The sequence below is a fragment of the Strigops habroptila genome, chromosome 3, assembly GCF_004027225.2.
Source record: "Strigops habroptila isolate Jane chromosome 3, bStrHab1.2.pri, whole genome shotgun sequence".
In the NCBI taxonomy this organism is placed as follows: Eukaryota; Metazoa; Chordata; class Aves; order Psittaciformes; family Psittacidae; genus Strigops; species Strigops habroptila.
The window spans coordinates 28,751,531-28,770,660 of NC_044279.2; the positions used below are offsets into that span (position 1 = coordinate 28,751,531).

The 19,130-nt window shown below is 38.3% G+C and overlaps 1 protein-coding gene across 1 annotated transcript in view; it reads left to right on the plus strand.

Moving 5' to 3' along the window:
* Window positions 1–19,130, plus strand: part of DOCK4 (dedicator of cytokinesis 4) — a 254,581-nt gene that overhangs the window by 110,980 nt on the left and 124,471 nt on the right. The window contains 3 exon segments of the mRNA XM_030479015.1: window positions 15,714–15,795; window positions 16,405–16,465; window positions 18,370–18,502. Of these exon segments, the coding sequence (XP_030334875.1) occupies window positions 15,714–15,795; window positions 16,405–16,465; window positions 18,370–18,502 (276 nt within the window).

Below are 19,130 nucleotides of genomic sequence, written 5' to 3' on the forward strand. Positions count from 1 at the left end.
TACCATGGATTTGGAGAAGGCTGAGGTTCTTAATGACTTCTTTGCCTCAGTCTTCACCAGCAAATGCTCTGACCACACCATGAAGGTCTTGGAAAGCAAACGCAGGGACTGTGAGAATGAAGACCTTAGGCCCACTGTAGGAGAGGATCAGGTTTGAGACCATCTTAAGAACCTGAACGTGCACAAGTCCATGGGACCTGATGAAATCCATGCGTGGGTCCTGAAGGAGCTGGCGAATGAAGTTGCTAAACCACTGTCCATCATATTTGAAAAATCCTGGCAGTCAGGTGAAGTTCCCGATGAGTGGAAGAAGGGTAATATAACCCCCATTTTCAAGAAGGGGAAGATGGAAGACCCAGGGAACTACAGACCAGTCAGTCTCATCTCTGTGCCTGGCAAAATCTTGGAACAGTTTCTCCTGGAAAACATGCTAAGGCACATGAAAAACAACGAGGTGGTTGGTGACAGCCAACATGGCTTCACTAAGGGGAAATCCTGCCTGACCAATTTGGTGGCTTTCTATGATGGAGCCGCGGAACTGATGGACAGGGGCAGAGCAGTTGACGTCATCTACCTGGACTTGTGCAAAGCATTCGATACTGTCCCGCATGACATCCTTGTCTCTAAATTGGAGAGACATCAATTTGATAGATGGACCACTCGGTGGATAAAAAACTGGCTCGATGGCCGCACGCAAAGAGTTGTGGTAAATGGCTCGATGTCCAGTTGGAAACCTGTAACGAGTGGTGTCCCTCAGGGGTCGGTGTTGGGACCGGTCCTGTTCAACATTTTTGTCGGCGACATGGACAGTGGGATTGAGTGCGCCCTTAGCAAGTTTGCCGACGACACCAAGCTGTGTGGTTTGGTTGATACGCTGGAGGGAAGGGATGCCATCCAGAGGGACCTTGACACGCTTGTGAGGTGGGCCGATGCCAACCTTATGAAGTTTAACCAAGCCAAGTGTAAGGTCCTTCACCTGGGTCGGGGCAATCCCAGGCACTGCTACAGGTTGGGTGGAGAAGAGATTCAGAGCAGCCCTGCAGAGAAGGACTTGGGGGTGTTGGTTGAGGAGAAGCTTAACATGAGCTGGCAGTGTGTGCTTGCAGCCCAGAAAGCCAACCGTATCCTGGGCTGCATCAAAAGAAGCGTGACCAGCAGGTCGAAGGAGGTGATCCTGCCCCTCTACTCTGCTCTCGTGAGACCTCACTTGGAGTACTGTGTACAGTTCTGGTGTCCTCAACATAAAAAGGACATGGAGCTGTTGGAGTGAGTCCAGAGGAGGGCCACGAGGATGATAAGAGGGCTGGAGCACCTCCCGTATGAAGACAGGCTGAGAGATTTGGGGCTGTTCGGCCTGGAGGAGAGAAGGCTGCGTGGTGACCTCATAGCAACCTTCCAGTATCTGAAGGGGGTCTACAAGGATGCTGGGGAGGGACTCTTCCTTAGGGACTGTAGGGGTAGCACAAGGGGTAATGGGTTCAAACTTAAACAGGGGAAGTTTAGGTTAGATATAAGGAGGAAGTTCTTTACAGTGAGGGTGGTGAAGCACTGGAATGGGTTGCCCAGGGAGGTTGTGGATGCTCCATCCCTGGCGGTGTTCAAGGCCAGGTTGGACAGAGCCTTGAGCAACGTGGTTTAGTGCAAGGTGTCCCTGCCCATGGCAGGGGGGTTGGAACTAGATAATCTTAAGGTCCTTTCCAACCCTTACGATTCTATGATTCTAAGTATTTTTTCATCTTAAAAGCATGGATAAATGCTCATAATTTTCCCAATGTGTAGTAAGAATTAGATAATAATATGTTTTTCAAGTGAGATGGGAGGAACTGCGATGTCGAAATGAATTAGTGATTTGCTCAGAGAAGAAATCTAATGTTATATAATGACAGAAAAATCAGTGTGATGCTTGGGGTTCTTTTTGACCTTCAGACTTCCTGACTAAAGATTTCTCTAGATTGGTGGCAGCTGTGATGCATCACTTGCACCTTAGTGTGATCAGCACCCACTTTTGGCAGCAAGGTTTTTTTTTTGTCAACTCTAGTATGCTAGAGATAAATGTTCTTTTGTATCACTTTGCCATTTGTTTGTTACAGTATGGGACAGTACTTTTCTTCAGGTTTTTGTTGTTGTTGTTGCGGGAAATTGCTATTAAAAATAACTGTTCCTTATTGTCTTGGCATCCACAATAACATCCGTACTGTTGTATTCAGGTAGATGTAAAAATAAAATACAGGTTTTTTGATGACTTTATTATTGTTAATAAACAGTAATAATAAATATTACTTTTTAGACTGTTTCTGTATTGATATAATTGTCTAATGTGTGTCTTCATACTTTAAAAGGCTTTTTTTTGGACATGAATATTCTACTTCCTGGATGGAAGCAAGAAAACTCAGTATTTAAGTCAAGTATTTAAATCTGAGTGATGACATGCTTATGCACTTGATGCATTAAGACTACAGTTGCAAGTCATTCAATTTCTACTTAATTGGTGCATACTAATTTCACTTGACTATGTATGCATATGTATATATCCATATTTTCTAGCTAAACTAGCTGTTAGGAATAATTTTTGCTATCACTTAAATTAACAATAAACAGCTGTAGTCAGCCCTTGATGATTACTAGAGTTTTCCCTGGTGTGTTCTTGTATCTTGTTCCATTTGCCTTCCTTTCTTTCTGCTTTGCAGTTTCTTTTCTTAAAATAGTAGCAGCCCCTGAGTAGGGCAGAGTGAGTTTGTGAATGACACAGCTTTAACATGCATCCATAGTTCTTTAGTTTGTGCACTCTTACATCTTCTAACCTTACATTGTTCTTTTATTTCTGTTAAGGTCACAAGCCCTGTTTGTGTATTTTTCAGTTTCTTTGTTCTTTAAGAAAGTAAAAAGCTATCTTGAGGACACTTTCATTTGTAGAACTGATTACAATATTAGAATTTTAGGGCAAAATTCTTAGCATACACAGCTGTAGTGTTGTTACTGTATTCGGAAAGTGGAAGAGAGGTCCATGATCACATCTCCTCTTAAGATTTTTTTGTCTTTCAGTTCAGTCCTATTTTCCTGGCCACTGCTGAGCTTTTTTTAGAGTTGTACAATGTCTTAGTCTGTTTCTAAAGTATATAACCTCAAACACTATCTAGATCTATTGAGAGTGCAGGTGATAGTCAATTAGTGTTGTTAAGAAATGCTTTTATAAAATCTGTTCTTTAAATCTAGAATGCTCAACAGATGTTTGACAAAAGCAAAATCAGAAGGACTTACCAATTTAGTACTGAGCTTTGAAGGACTGTTTTTATATCTACTTATTTTGTTATAACTAGATGAAGAGTTTGAAAATCTAAGACTTCTGTCTACTTCAGCAAGTAGTGCCAGCCAGTAGGAGTGGATCTGTAGGGCAGCGGTTCATACTAAGCCCACCGATGAGGCTTTGAGCAACCTGATCTAGTGAAAAGTGTCTCTGCCCATGGCAGGGAGATGGGTAATCTTTAAGCTCTCTTCCAACCCAAACCATTTTATGATTCTGTGATAAATATATGTAAATGTTTTCAGGATTTTACATTGGACTAACTCGGTTGTTGTGTGGACTGAGTGTCAAAAGCGTATGTTCCAGTTTAGTTCTATGCAGATGTCCAGTTCACTAGCTTAGACTGTTCTGGGTTGTGAATCAAAGTGTGGAGACAATCAGATTTTCTTCAAAAGCAAACAAGTGATTCAAACTAACCCAATCGTGTAGATTGTAAAATAGTGTATGTGAGATGGATATTACAGGATCGTAGTTGGAATGGGGTAAATTCCTGTAAAACATGAAGTAACTCAGCTGTACTTATGTAATTTTTTACTTTGGGAGATAATGGATTTTTTAGCCATTACAACTACATAACAAAAACAGTTTCCAAGTTAAAAGGGATTACAGACACCTGAATGAAGTTGATTGAATATGAGATGCAATTACATGAAAATAACTAAGTGTAAACTTTAGATAAAGGTGAGCACATTGTTAGAGCTCCAAGGGAAGACTGGAAATGTGTGTTTTCAACATTTCAGCAGAGTACAATGATCCTGTGTTCTGATGCTTTTTATTAGCTGCTTTATAAATCTATTGCTTTGTGAGGTCATTTATGACATTTGTGAAGTTTTTGAGGTTTTTCTATTTCTAAGAAATTATTAGTAACTTCTGTTCTGTAAAGTTGGAATATGATGATGCTTAGATTCCCAACATTTAGAATACTGAAGAGTATGGTGATGATTGTTTGCTGCTTCTCTTACCAGCACAAAAGCTAATAGAATGAACCTCTCTTCCTGCAGTTAGATCACGCTTACAGAGCCAATAGTATGTACTTCAACAGATTACAGAGTTATTAGTTTTGTAGTGGCAGATTTTTATAGAAATAAAACGCATCTGATGATAGTACGTGCTTTTACCCCACATGTACTCATATCATTTACCCAATTCAACAGTTTGTGGGAGCAGTGATGACCTTAGTGTAGCCAGAGGGCCCATTTACACTGGAGCTCTAAGAACACCAATCCTTTAATCAAAACTATATTGATTTTTCTTTTTTTTTAATCAGATTCTGGAAAGATCCCACTTATCAGCTTTTAATAGAATCAGTTTAATGAGTTAAAAGGGAGAAAGTAACAGCTTAGCTGTTTTCCAGGCAATGTGTATTATTCACTGAGACTCTGTTAACTTTATTTCTTGCCACAAGAATATTCTGTTGTTACAAGACAAAACAAAAAACCAAAACCCCATGGAAAATACTTATCAGGTGACCCTGTTCAAAAAATCAAATATCCCAATATCCTCTGAAATGCCTACCTTTCCAGTGTACAGTTAAGACCCTGTATATATCTGTAGCATATTGCTATGCAGAGATTTTACCTGTTTTTCCCAAAAGAATTTTCAAAGTACCAGCAACACTGGGCAGTGTACTATGAGAAGGGGAATGGAGGGTGATAAGCCTGCTGCCTGCATTTCTTCAATTCAGTCTGCTGACCCTGTTCTTGACATTGATGAGCATGCGTAAGAATGCTGCATCATCTCCTGCCCAAAGTCCCAGTTGCTTTGCTGACCTTCACATTTTTTGCAGTTTGTGTCTCTGAGTTATGCCAACATACTGCTGTAGAAATTATTTTTCTTAAACCTGCAATGTGACACGCAGTTCTTGCATAGCAGTGTCTCTTCTAGAATGTTTTCTTAATGTTATAATTTTTTCAAATAGCAATGCTATTAATAGGACAATTTCAAGGCAGCACTTCAGAAAGATGGAGTGCAGTAAGATTTTCTTTTATTGATACACACTTTGTGTCTGTGTCAATATGATATGAGTATATTATCAGAAATGATCGATGCCTCTGGCCCCATCTGTGTGAGGAGCAGAGATAAGTTGGCGTGCTAATCCTTTTCCTATCACCTTGAACAACCTTGTTTGTAACTATCGTATTGCCCACAAATGAGCACAGATTCTTAAGCAGCACAAAGAGGAATAGACTGTTTATCCAAGGCCAACGAAAGCAAAGTGCGTTTTCTATTCTTTTGATTATATGCTTAATGATTGTGTAAACTCCAGACCATATCAAAGACTAAGATTACCTTTCCTTTGCTTTAGTCTCAACCTCACTTTTTTAGTGACGTTCATACACATCGTAAATCTTTTTAGGCCTTTCTTCTTTCTGTTCTGCTATTACTTTAATCAGTTAAGTTACCTGCCCAAATCTGAAATCCATGTTTTGTTGATCAAAATATTTACTACTTTGTGTTCTAGTTTATTGTCCCTCATGTTGTGAGGGACAGTTCATTAATTAAAGTCATTTGGAACTTCAGGGCAAGTAAAGACAACTGTTAAAGTGTTGTAGCATGGCAGTTATTAACTTACAGAGGTGGAAGATGGAGATGAATGTGTAAAGAACAAAAAATTAAAACAGAATTAAATTAATTTCTATGAAGACCCAAATGACCCAGCTTGATTATCCGTGCTGCCTTTATGTGGTACTTATATGCAATCAGGAAATAACAGTTGATGTTTAAAGCAAACTCCAGAAGTCATCTAATCTAACACCCCTAGAGTTGTTAGGACCATGTCTAGAGGGCTTTTAAATGTCTCCAAGGGTGCAGACTCCACAACCTCCCTGGACAACCTGTGCCAGTTCTCAGACACCCTTGGTGAAGAAATTGTTTGCTTATGCTCAGAGGGAACCTCCTGTGTTTCAGTTTGTGCCCATTGCCTCTTGTGCTGTCACTGCACATCACTGAAAAGAGCCTGATTCTGCTCTCTTTGCATCCTCCCTTCAGGTATTTATATATATTAATAAGGTCCCCTCTGAGCCTTCTCTTCTCCAGGCTAACAGTCCCAGCTCTCTCAGCCTTTCCCTCCAGTCCATTAATCATCTTCACGGCCCTTCTTGAATTCTCTCCAGTATGTCCATGTCTCTCTTGTACTGGGCAGCCCAGAACGGGACGCAGTACTGCAGGTAGGGGCACTTTAAAACCAGATTTGGAAATAATTGTAGATGGTGCAATGTATTTCGAATACAAACCTGGAGAGAGAGGGAGAAAGAATTTTTATATATGTGCATAGGTGCATGCACATTAGTTGATACTCATATTTTCTGCTCCTGTATGTGCATTATCCGATTGTTTGATATTTCAGTTTTGTGTTTCTGAATGTCATGGAAATTCAGAGGCTTTATTAATAAATAACCCTGCTTAAAGAGAGGGTTATCTATGAGAATTAATATCATTGTGGGCAAATAAGTGTGTACTTTTTTCCAGTTGCTTAAGGATATTTTAACTATGTCTCAGGCTAAGTTACCTGATCCCAATAGCACAGGATTTCTGGGAGATTGAACACTGACTAGAGGGGCAGAGATCAGACTGGACTTTGTGGTAGTTTTTCAGCAATAGAATTTTTGTAAAGAAAAAATGCAGTACAAAGAAGTGTGCTCATTACAATTCTGTATCACATGCTGCACACAGTCTAGGCAATCCTTATGATTTTTAATTTATCACTAGGTGATAGGCTACTCTGCCTTTTCCCCTTAAAATACTATATTGTAATGTGTATAATCTTCATTTCATTAATAGTGTTCCTTAGAAATTATTATTCAGATACCTCCACATTATCCACGGATGCTTTTTGTCTTGAGGTAGTCTGGGATCCTGACAGGGCATGGATTTGAGCTAAAGGAGCCAGCAGGGTTTCTAATAGAGCAACCTGCGGGAACCAGAAGCAGTCAACTAGCTCAGGGCTACTTTTCCTTTATAGTATTTCCACAAAAGCATAATCTGCACTTTTACAGGATCACAGCATAGGGTAGCTCAGTGTTATTTTCAGTTTCCTGTGCAGCATGCACAAAAATGTTTAGTCTTGCACAGTATTAAAACTGTGCTGCAGTGAATTACATGAAATCAATGCATATATGTACCTCACAGATGCAGGAGAGATGAAACATCTTGGTTTTTCTGGCTAGCAGACTCTTTTAAGACTCCTCCAATTCTAGTTTAGTCACTTATTACTCTGTTTTGTCTCTCCTCAGAAACAAGATAAACCAAAAGCAGCCTGGTTTTATTTACTTCATGCTCATTGAGGTGATAGTCCTGATTTTAGCAGGAGGGTTGAAACACCTTGAAGGAAACCTAAAGGTCACTTTGAACAAGAGAACAGCCACTGGTCTGTTAACAATCCTTTAAGGATTTGGAATAAAAATACCTCTTTAGATGGGTAATTTGGTATATATACTTATGAATGTGGTTGCTGATTTTTTAAAAATGTTTACGTCATTCTTTATATTGAGATACACACACACACTCAATATATAAGCAGGCTTAATTATTTTGTTATTGGCTTTGTTTAAGATAACTGGTAATTTGCCCTTGTGGGCAAGAATGTATTTGGTGTGATTGTAATTAGAGGTAAATACAGGGTTATAAAAAGCAGCTTAAAAGAGAAGCCTGAAGCTCCAGGAACTTCAAAAGCTCACTTTCAGAAAATGTGTCTAATTTTTTCCCGTTATTCATTGTGAGCAAAAAAATTCGTACATGCAGGAATATAGTGAGGACATATATAGTCAGTCAGCCTTTTCTTGGCAGGAGTAGTGAAGCAGTAAAAATCACAGGGCTTTACCTCTGCTTGGATCCCAGATGAGGATAAATTCTAGAGTAGGTGTAGTCAGAGGAGATTAGCTAAAAACTTGTTTCTTGGTCCCAGCCAGACTGGAAATGTGAAGGATGTGCCGCAAGTGAATAATACTTATTGCTGAGAATACTGACTCGAACTGCCTGCTGGGGAGTTCTTCCACATCAGAGGAGACCACTAAAGTGCTGGCCCAGTCAGTGTGCCCTATTAATTACATTGTAATTTGTTGTTTTACAAAGCAAACCAGCTCCAAAAGTAGAGTAAGCAACACACTCACTGTAACTAATAGCCTGACCCATAAAGTACTCAACATACAATAATCAAACATTGGAACTGAAACCTCTTTAGGTACCCCATGAGTATTCAGGCTGCTTACCTTATGGTGTGAGGAGGACTCTTTTTTTTTTTTTTTTTAGCTCTTTTCCTGAGTCTGGTTTTGACTTGAAAACTGTTCTGGATTTAGAAACTCTTCACAGGAACATACCGTGAACAATGAGGTCTGTAAGTGTTCTCCTTTGTATGTATTAGTATTTATTTAGTTATTTAGTTTTCAGATAACAATAGCAAAAATATATTTTATTTATCCCTCACAATAATTTTTTAGTAGCTCAGTTTTACATACTCATTAACAGCAATAGTATAAGCAGACATGATTTATGTAGTGGGAAGAATGTGCATGAAAGGAATGTTTAGTACAGCTGCATCGCTCTGCCAAATGTTTTGGCCTTGTGGTAGTTTCTGTAGTACTAAATGTCTTTTCTACAGATCTATATTGCTCTTCATTGCCAGATGACCAAAAGGGCTTTAAAAGGTTATAGATTCTTTAATAATACTCCTTTTTGTGCTGGTTTTGGCTGGGATAGCGTTAATTTTCTTCATAGCTGCTAGTAGGGGACTATGTGTTGGATTTGTGCTGAAACCAGTGTTGATAACACAGGTATGTTTTAATTAGTGCTGAGCAGTGTTTACACAGTCAAGGCATTTTCTGCCTCTCACACCACCCCACCAGAGAGCAGGCTGGGAGTGCACAAGTTGGGAGGGGACACAGCTGGGACAGCAGACCCCATCTGACTAAAGGGATGTTCTGTACCTTATGACATCATGCTCAGCATATAAAGCTGGGGGAAGAAGGAAAGGGTGATGTTCAGAGTGATGGCATTTCTCTTCCCAAGTAACTGTTACGCAGGATGGAGCCCTGCTGTCCTGGGGATGGCTGAACACGTGCCTGCCCGTGGAAATTGGTGAATGAATTCCTTGTTTTGCTTTGCTTGTGTGCACAGCTTTTACTTTACTTATTAAACTGTCTTTATCTCAATGAATGAGTTTTCTCACTTTTACTTTTCTGATTCTCTCCCCCATCCCACCGGGCATAGCTGCCAGCTGGGGTTAAACTGCCACATTTTTACAAATCATTCATTTAATCTGAATTTGTGCGATACTGTGTAATTTGCTGTCATTAATGAGACATTTTTGATAAATTGCTCTTTAAATACTGACCATTCTTGAATTGCAAGATAATAACATTTTACTTCAGGGTAGTATTCCAAGTATTTTTTGAGGAGTTGGCATTTTAGCAAGTCTGTTTGCATTGGCCTGGCTGCCTAGACTGTTCTGTACAGCAGTTGTACAGGAGCTGCTGCATGTGACTTTGCAGCAAAATAACTATGTTTGTGGATAAGTAAAATGGAGTAGATACGGTAGGAATGAGTTTCTAAAAAGCATAGTCTACCAATAAAATGCTGTTGAAAGGGTTTGGGTTTGTATTTTATGGGGAGACAGAGCCTGTTTCTAATCATATCTGTCATATGCTCTCAAATCAACAAGTGCAGATGGGTTACTGCCAGGTGTGAGAGTGTGTTAGAAATCAGTTTTATTTAATGATGTACCCATATTCAGTGAAACAAATGTACCTAGCTATCTACTGTTTGAAGATTCTTTCTCAAATATCTTCTGCTTGTGATGATTGGAGTAAGGGTGTTTGCTAATTTAGATCTTTGATCTGATCTTGTGTAGGTAGGTGCTTTTTTTAAAGCAGACAGACGAACCCAAGGACGAGGAACCTGTGGTATTGATCAGGTCTCATGTGCATTAACAAATAACCCTCTTACTGTTTGTAATGTAAATATTGAAAATTAATAGGAGAAATAATTGTTTTCTATTCCAGTGATGAAAGCACTGTAGGAGGTGACCTGTCTTGCAGCTGGTGGAGCTTAAACAGTTACAATCAGAGAAGACTGCAGTATTAGAATAGGGGTATGTGCACCAACTATGACGTATTTGTGACAGATTTAGGTAGTGAGGAGATATATTCACCACCGGTGGGTTTACAGATCATCTTACTGAGAACACATTGGAGTCACACTGGCTACCAGCAAAAGACATGTTAGGGTCAGCGCGAAAAAGCAGACTTGCTGTTTGTAAGTCCCCAGGTGGTGATGAATGAGTAGGAGCCCAGGTGGTGTTGGAGGGAGGAGAATTTTCTTAAATGCTATTGTTTCCCTTCACTTTTACCAATAACTCCTGTTCTCTTCAAGTTTAATTTCCATCTTTGGGAAAAGATACAGCAAATCTGCTTGTATCCATGCTGTTACTTCAGTCAGTGACTAGGATAATAATCAAGACTGTAATTCAGCTTAAAGGATCTGTAGGTCTGTGCACTGATAATACTGCGCTGCAAAATGTTTATCCATGGTGGCAGACTTAGCTCACTATTAGTGAGAGCTTCTGGTCTATGTTGTTTCTTTAGTTGCAATTCCAGTATGTTATCTGTCTTTTAAAACTGTATTGTCTTCCCTTGGCTCACAAAAAATGATGTAAGATTAGTGCTTCCTAACTCTTCAAGAAATGTGTGATGCCACCTTTCTGTTAAAATACAGGTGCAAATATCTAAAATAATATAGAGCGTGTTGTTAAAAGCAAATTTCTTCAAGGCTGTCCTCAATTAATAGATAGAAGAAGATGAGAGCAGGAGCTTGATGTAGCTACATACGTCTGTTTTAGTTTTCCTCCCTGCCATCTCCCTTTCCGCTTTCCCCTTTCCTATTTAACTTGTTAACTGTGCAGCTAACAAAGGGGAAGTGGGCTTCACAGCATAAAGGTAGCGTTTGAAAATGTTTTTCTTCTCCCTCGTGTTGTCCACATGAAGGTAATCACTATATCATTGTAAAATTGTCGTTTGATTTATTTTTGTTAGTGTTAATGCTTTGATCTTTATCTGAAATTGGCTGACATCTTATTTTTATAGTACTCATTCTTTTCTCTCCCCCTTTTCTCATTTAACTTATTTTACAGTTAGAAATTCAGGTGTGGTTTTCATAAGTGCATGACAAAGATAAAATACAGGTGCTGACTTACTGTGGAACAGCTTGTACTGCTAAGGCATGTTGGCATATTTATCAGATATTCTCTGATGAGGAAGATACTTTCAAGGTTTTATTATCTTCAGTAACTTACAACATGTTGCACCATATTTCTCTGCATTTCACCACTAAGTATGAGGGTAACATTTTGCATCTGATCTTGGTTTTATGAAGTCAATGAGCCTTTAGCTGTGATGGAAATCAAATCAGATTCAAGTTCTTAATGAATGTCCATTAATGGTGTTCTGGAATGTGATAAACTTGAGCTACTGAATTATGTGGCAATATTCTCTTATTAGCTCTCGTTTTTGCTTTAGAAATCACCGTAACATATATTTAAGCAGAGAACATTTGTAAAGATGTCTGAAAATGAAGCTATATGGAGAACTATGACTATTTGATGACATAGCTTTACCACACAAATATTCCATGTGGTATAAATCTGGCTGGTTCTTTTTTTGATAGTGTGTTTATAAATCATGGAAAAAGCAATCTGTCTAGACTGGTAAGATGTGACTGGTAACATTTTCTTGCTGATACTAAGGAAATAGGGGTCACTTATGAGAATAGAACAGTTTGTGGCTGCGTTTCTTTTAAATGCATGCGTTAAGCCTGCAGATTTGGAACACATTGTTACTTCGCTAATACATGGGAAGTTACAGTACAAAAATCCCTTGTTGACCTTATTAAATTAATGTCTCCAGCATTAGTTATTTCCTTATTTTCAGTGGGAAGACAGCAGAGTTTAAGTGTGTACAGCATGTTTAAGTGGTAAGATTGGTGCTCATAAAAAATTCATTGAAGTCTAAACTAGAATAAAATCTCCTTAATACAGAAGAAATGTATTTCTGCTTTGGGGTACTGCTGTGTGTATTTGCCATATATACATATGTGTAACTGCTGAGAAAACTGCTGTGCAATAAGATACTAGAGCTAGATTTAACCCTCTGGAGTTTTTGCTGCTATTTGAAGCCAGGCTTTCATATCTTGGGAATTCTGTCTTTATTTTGTTTTAGGAAGGCTGTTTACTTTCCTCTACCATTTTCTAACCTGTTTGCCTGTAGAGAAATCCACAGAAACGGTATATAAATGCACATGCTCTCTGTACTTAGATAAAACATTGCCCTTTTTTTCCTCATAATCTTAAAAGTCTTAACTGCTTGCATTTGCTCCCTGGTAATGTTCAATGATAACCATTTTAATCTGAGCAGTAACAGGTACTGTGATATGTTTCAAGGAAAAAAAAAAAATCGAAGCACTGAACAAGAGTTAAGATTTTTGTTTTTTGTATTTGTTGTTTTCAGTTTGCTTTTTTTATCACCACTGGGTCCTATGCTGCAGTCAAACAAAAATTCAAATTCAAATGAGGAAATTAGATCTGCATAACCATTACATGTCTGTTGCAATCAGTGCATTTCTTTGTGGCATGGCAAAAGTCCTTGGCTTTTAATTGTGTTGTGAATCATAATCTCATGATCTGTGAGGATAAGCAGAGCTTGAAAAATTTCTTATCATAGTAGATAGTGAGTAGGAGGCTTTCAAAAGATGTGCCTTTGTTTCTGCAGAATGTAATCTTCAATAAATATAGAATACACTCCCAGTCAAATTCAGTATTTGCCAGTTCATAGATAAATTGTGAAGATAGATTATCCACAGCAAGACAGTTTCTTGTTGAATGGCATTTTATTTTGAACCCACACGTCTAGTGGTTGCTTTAAAGACAAAAAAGGTAGTGAGTACACATGTATTACTTTTAAGCAGTTCTACAAACTGAAGATAAGGTGATGAAATGCAGAATCAAGTTTTATTGGCCAAATTTCTATTTGGCATGCCAGTGCACTGCAGGCTTCAGCGCACAGAAGGTGTATTGTTACTGCTGGAACAAATTCTTTGTTCTTTTTATTCAGTTTTGCACAGTGCCCCACATAATGGAGTCCTAAACCTTTAGCTACTTTGGTAATATAAATAATAGTTCTTGCTCAATGTACAATAAATTTGTAAGAGACCTATAAACAAAGCTCTCCACTTTTTTTACTGTATTTTCCAATATTGCAAATGAACTAAATCTAAATGAAAGGGCAGAATTATTTTGAAAGCCATTTTTACATCAACAGCAAAATACCAACTTGTTTCTCTGTAAAAATTTACTCACATAAACAGTCTTTAAAACTCAATTTTAAAGTTTCCATGGAGACCTAAGCTGCAGAAGTTGGCTGTGTCATAAAACACAGTTTCTGAGAAGATACCATTTCATGCACTTTGAGGTATTTGAGTTCAACTCTACTATTCTTAGGTTCTGCCTTTTATGCTGTCTGATCAAAAAGCTGCATAGCTGAGGATTGCACAAATGTTTTCAAATAATCACAATGAAAAAGTATAAGTGTTTGTAGGTTCAGCCTGGATAGCTGGCACATTAAAAGAAAAAAAGCATTCCTCAGCCATAGCTCTTCAGAAATGTGCTCTTGAGGGTAACGGCATCTTGGGCTGTGTCAGCAAGATCATAGCCAGTTGCTTAAGGGAAGCAGTCATCCCCTGCTCAGCGTTGGTTAGACCATGCCAGTTGTGGGTCCTCCAGTACAAGGCTGATATTAATGAACTGAAGTGAGTGCAGCAGAAGGCCTCACACTGCATGAGCCCTGAGAGGCCAGGCTGAAGAAGTGGGGCTTGTTCAGGCTGGAGAAGAAACAGTTTCAAGGGTAGCTAAGTCACCTGCCTGTACCTACAAGAAGATCAATAACATGAGTGGTGCATGGTGGGATAATGAGAGATAACGGATATAAATTGAAACAAGAGAAGGTCTATCTGGACATAAAGAAAAAATTGAGGACAGTCAGACACCGGAATTTTTTTTCCAAGAGTGGCTGTGTGGTCTCTGTAACTGAAGGTTTTCAAGACCCAACTGGCTAAAGCTCTGAGCAAGCTAATCTGACCTTATAGCTGACCCTGTGTAGAGCAGGAGGTTGGACTTTGAGGCCTTTTGAGGTCCTTTTCAATGCGAATGACTGATTCCGTAAATGATCGATGCAGATTTTCTGCAAGGCAAATGTTGGTGTAATGAAGATTTAATTACTCTCTGTTGAGTTGGATCTTATCCAACATATTCCTAGTGATTTTCCAGCTGCATTTTGAAAAGCTGTGGATGATATAGAACAGTGGTAAACTATGTTTAGCCTCTGGGATAAACAGAAGAGGTGAATACAGCTGGGAAAAACCTAGTTGCACTTTGAAGTTTTGTTTCCGATTTGAACATTACAGGGCATCCAGACTCAAGTGTCTGGCCACTGGAGCTGAGAGGGTGAAGAGAAACATGTAATGCTTGTGGCTTCTTTGCTTTTCCCATTGTCCAAATCTCTCACTGCAGAAATAGGATTGTTACATTTCCTATGAGGTTGTATCTTGGAGAAAACTATTCAAAGCGTGGAAGTTTGGTTTGTTTTTGTTTTGGGGTTTTTTGTTTGGGGGTTTGTTGTGGGTTTTTTTCATAAACTTCCCATGTATGTAATCAAGTTTGCTCAGAGATTATCCATAATGGACCTACTATCAAGTAGGAATGTTTCAAAAAGTAATTTCTCTTTCAGTGGGGTATTATGCCCTTTTCTATTCTGAGATAAGAATTCTCTGCATCTCCCTCTAGCAATATTAGTATTTAGATCATTTAACACCCCACAGTAGACTGCAAAACAGAATTCCAAAAATGAAATTTGCCCTGCTGGAACTTCCAGGACTTTTGCAAGACTGCTAGTATCAGTGCACTCTAGTGAGAGATTTTGATAGGACTAAGTAGGAAAAATGCCCCTTAGGATTATCTTCCCATCTATGAAAAAGAATGTTGGTTGAATACAAGCATGGCAATGTTGACATTTGTTGAGCAAGAATCAATACCAACATACTACACATCTAATTTCAGTTCTAGGGTAAATGGATTTTATTGCTTCTGTTTCTCTGTGCACTAGGATATACAATATCATTCTTCCAAATGACAATTAGTCTTCTATTTTATATTAAGTTTTTAGTAATTTTGTTAGATGATTAAGTAAATCACCACCCTTCACTAGTCTCTCCCTTTTTTTTTTTTTTTTTTTTGATAAGGCTGAAACTTTTAGAAAGGAAATGTTTCATTCTTTTAAATTTTGAGGAAAGTTGCATCTGGAAATAAGATCCAAATGAAATCTACTTTGCAGAAGTGTTGTTCAACATATCTGTCACACTTGTTTTCTTACAGTGAAAGGTTTTTTTTGAGACTGAACAGAAATGGTTTGCCAAAATGTCCAGAAAAGCCTGAAAGACACTGTTCTCTCTTTGTGGTAAGTTCTTCCTATTCTCAATCTTTGTCGTGCTGGATATTGAAAATAGAAGTTGAATTAAATTGTTATTCTGTGGTTGACTCAGAACTGCTTCCTAAGCTTGTACAGTGTTATGAACATCAGCTGTAAAGGCTGGTTGAAATACATTGCTGAACTCCCAACTTGAATGTTTTTTGGCAATAGGTGGACATTCATCAAAACTTCCATGTGGGTGTACATACCAGTCTTTCTTCCTGTAAGAGGGACTAGTTAGTTTTCCTCCTTGTGCTTTTCTTACACGTAAATGATTGTGCAGCAGTCTCTTACTTTCGGAATGTTTGGAATTGTACAAATGTGTTGCTGCTGTTCAAGACATGCAGTGAGTCTTTTGTGTCCTCCCACTGATTTTGCTGCATTACAGCATATTCTAGCTCATGACATTTTAAGACAATTGGTTTGTGTGCGTGACCGCCAATTTGAAGTGTTAAAGGGATGATTTCTTAATGCTGTATAAATGAAATCGCTGTTTGTTTATCACTTTCACTGGCAGTGAAAGCGGTGTGTAAAGATCTCTTTAAATGTCACATTTTAATCGGGAGTCAGAAATAATGAGGTTCTGATCTTGCGCAGGATTTGGGTAGCAGTGAACTCAGGAAGGACATCTATATCACTGTGCACATTATCCGAATAGGTAGGTATAATTGTCTGTGAGTAGAAATCTTACATTTGTTAGACATGACAATAAATAAAGGAAAACTGCTTGGGATCATCTTTGGGATTTGTTAGATTAGCAAGGCCTTTGAGTAAATTTTTGGGAAGAAAAAGAATGCCTGTTTTTTGATGGAAAAAATGCTTTGGATTGCTCAGCATTGTTTTGTGTTATTTTTCAAGTGTACTGCTAACTGAGGTTAGATGCAGGATGTTCTGATACTGTCACATAACAAAATGAAAGTGTCGAATATGAACCGTGTTAAGGTGATGGAGTTGTCATTGGGGAGCCCATTCTTGTTTCAAAGAGAGTAATTTCAAGCATCCTTTGTTCAGAGAAAAACTTGCCTGGAAATTTAATGCACCTAATTAGTACGTAACATCTGATGCATATCTGAAATTGTTCAGATTAATTTTGTCTTCTCCCTGACCCCTTTAAAAATCAGGAGAGAGAAAAAAGTGTAGAAAGTCTCAATAATTTTAATCCCTAATGCTATAGACAGATATCCAGTCTTCTATAACAAAGCAAAAGAGAAGTGTACATTTGTGTTAGGTGTTTAAGAAGTTATCCTCTGGGCTGTACTGATGTGAAACAATAATCTTAGTGTCTGCTTCTGACCTCTTAGATATATTGTTTTCTTTCAAACTGTCTCTAGTTGCATCAGTGCAGTACTAAATATAACTTCCTTTTTTTCTAAAGATATTCTGGTTTGAAATGTAGTTGCTTTAACTTGTGCTGAGTTCAGAAACAACTTGTTACAAAGTGAACACTATTTTACGGCTTTGAGGAACAATTTTTCCTTGCATTTTCATGCAGTTCTAGTGTTTCATCAGAATATCAAAATACTGTGTTTTGATTTTATTGGTAAGGATTGGGAAAAGGTATAATAAACTCTGATGTAAGTATATTTGGCAAGGGTAAATGCTCTAAAGAAGAATAAGGTCTGGAATTTTTCCTACTGTGTAGTTTTCATATATATTCTCAGTCAAGTTTATAAATGAACCACTGAAATATTAAGGAGTTAAAATAAGATTTGTATGCTGCATGGTGTGAAAATGAACAATTACTCTTCTAGCTGCTGTGATGCAGAGGAATATTTGGAGGAGGCATTGCCTTGCAGCGACTGCAGCTGCAGGCTTTTCTTGTCAGAAATTAAGACTTGGTGGGAAAGATACATAGCTGCCTGTGCACAACTGAATAAAATGCTTAGAAAGAGGGCAGTTTCAAATGCCAGGAACACAGCGAGAAGATTGATCCATTGCGTTTAAATCAAATAGAAAAGGCTAGGAAAAATATTTTGTTTCAAATCTCTTTTCCTTGGCTGCCTTCTTTCTTTCCTTATCGTAAATTGCTCTTCTGCCCTTTGTCATCTCTGCTCTCTGTGTTTCATCTCTACTTCATTTTTCTGCAGCTGGTTGATTATCCCCTTGCTAGCCAGTTGCCTCTTTGGAAGCAGCGTTTGATTATTAAATTGTAATGGCTCCATCACAACACCTCTCATATAAGTCATGGGTAGCAACAAACACAGTAAAATAATTCTTATTGGACAGCAAATGTTGAACACTGTCATGTCTGAACTCTAAATTAGATTTGGTGATGTCATGAGTTTACTACCACTGGATATCAGAAATGTGTTTGTTGAGTGGAGGTCATGAGAGGGTGAGCAGTACCTCTGGTCTGACACCTTTCAAGATCACCACATATTTAGTGGACTTCTTGTACCATTTGTTATCCTAACAGAGTATAAAGATTTGCAATGAGTACACTTGGCATCATCTACTCGAACCTGTCACCATACTGAGCTGGATTGCTCTCTGTGTCCCTTCTATGTTTTTGAGAGAGACAATTCCATGCATCATGCATCAAACATGTATTTTGTTTGGCAGGACGAATGGGAGCTGGAGAAAAGAAAAATGCCTGCAACGTACAATATAGACGGCCCTTTGGCTGTGCAGTCCTCAGTATTGCAGATTTGCTGGCAGGAGATTCAAAGGATGACCTCATCTTAAAAGTATACATGTAAGGAATGCCTTTTTCTTCATTTTTGGAAGTATCTTAGAGTCCATTTGCATCAGAAGCAATGGTGTTAAATGCAGTGTGAATAAATAGCTGTAGCTCCTCTCTGTTCCAAAAAAGTATAGTAGCTAATTTGTAATTTTTGGTGTTTTTTTCCTTTTTCTGGTCACAGTTTGGAAATTTTGGTTGATGTGTTTATAAAGTGGGATAATATTAAAGATAAAGGTTACATCCTTTTAGATCTCTGCATATGTTTCTGCATTTTTCACATCCCTGTAAGAGTTTCTGGAGCTCTCTTTTTATAGCAACAAGAAGTGCTTTTAGGACTTTTTTAAATTCCTTGTGCTGCCTAGGCAGCGAGTGGAGGTACTTTATAACTACACAGGAAAGTAGACAGAGTATCTTTTTGTGAAATGAAGCAATTACATCATGGGAATACGAAAGTGTATAAGGCGGTTAGTGCTGGAGAGTGAAAAATCAAAAATAGATTTTAAAATGAATAGCGATAGTAATTGGGAAAAAGTTCAATTTTTCAAGTTGTAGCAACACAGTGCCTGTAATTTCCTGCTGATCTTGGACATTATAGTAAGAACCGTTTTGTGGAGTGGTCTATTCTAAGCATATAAAACTG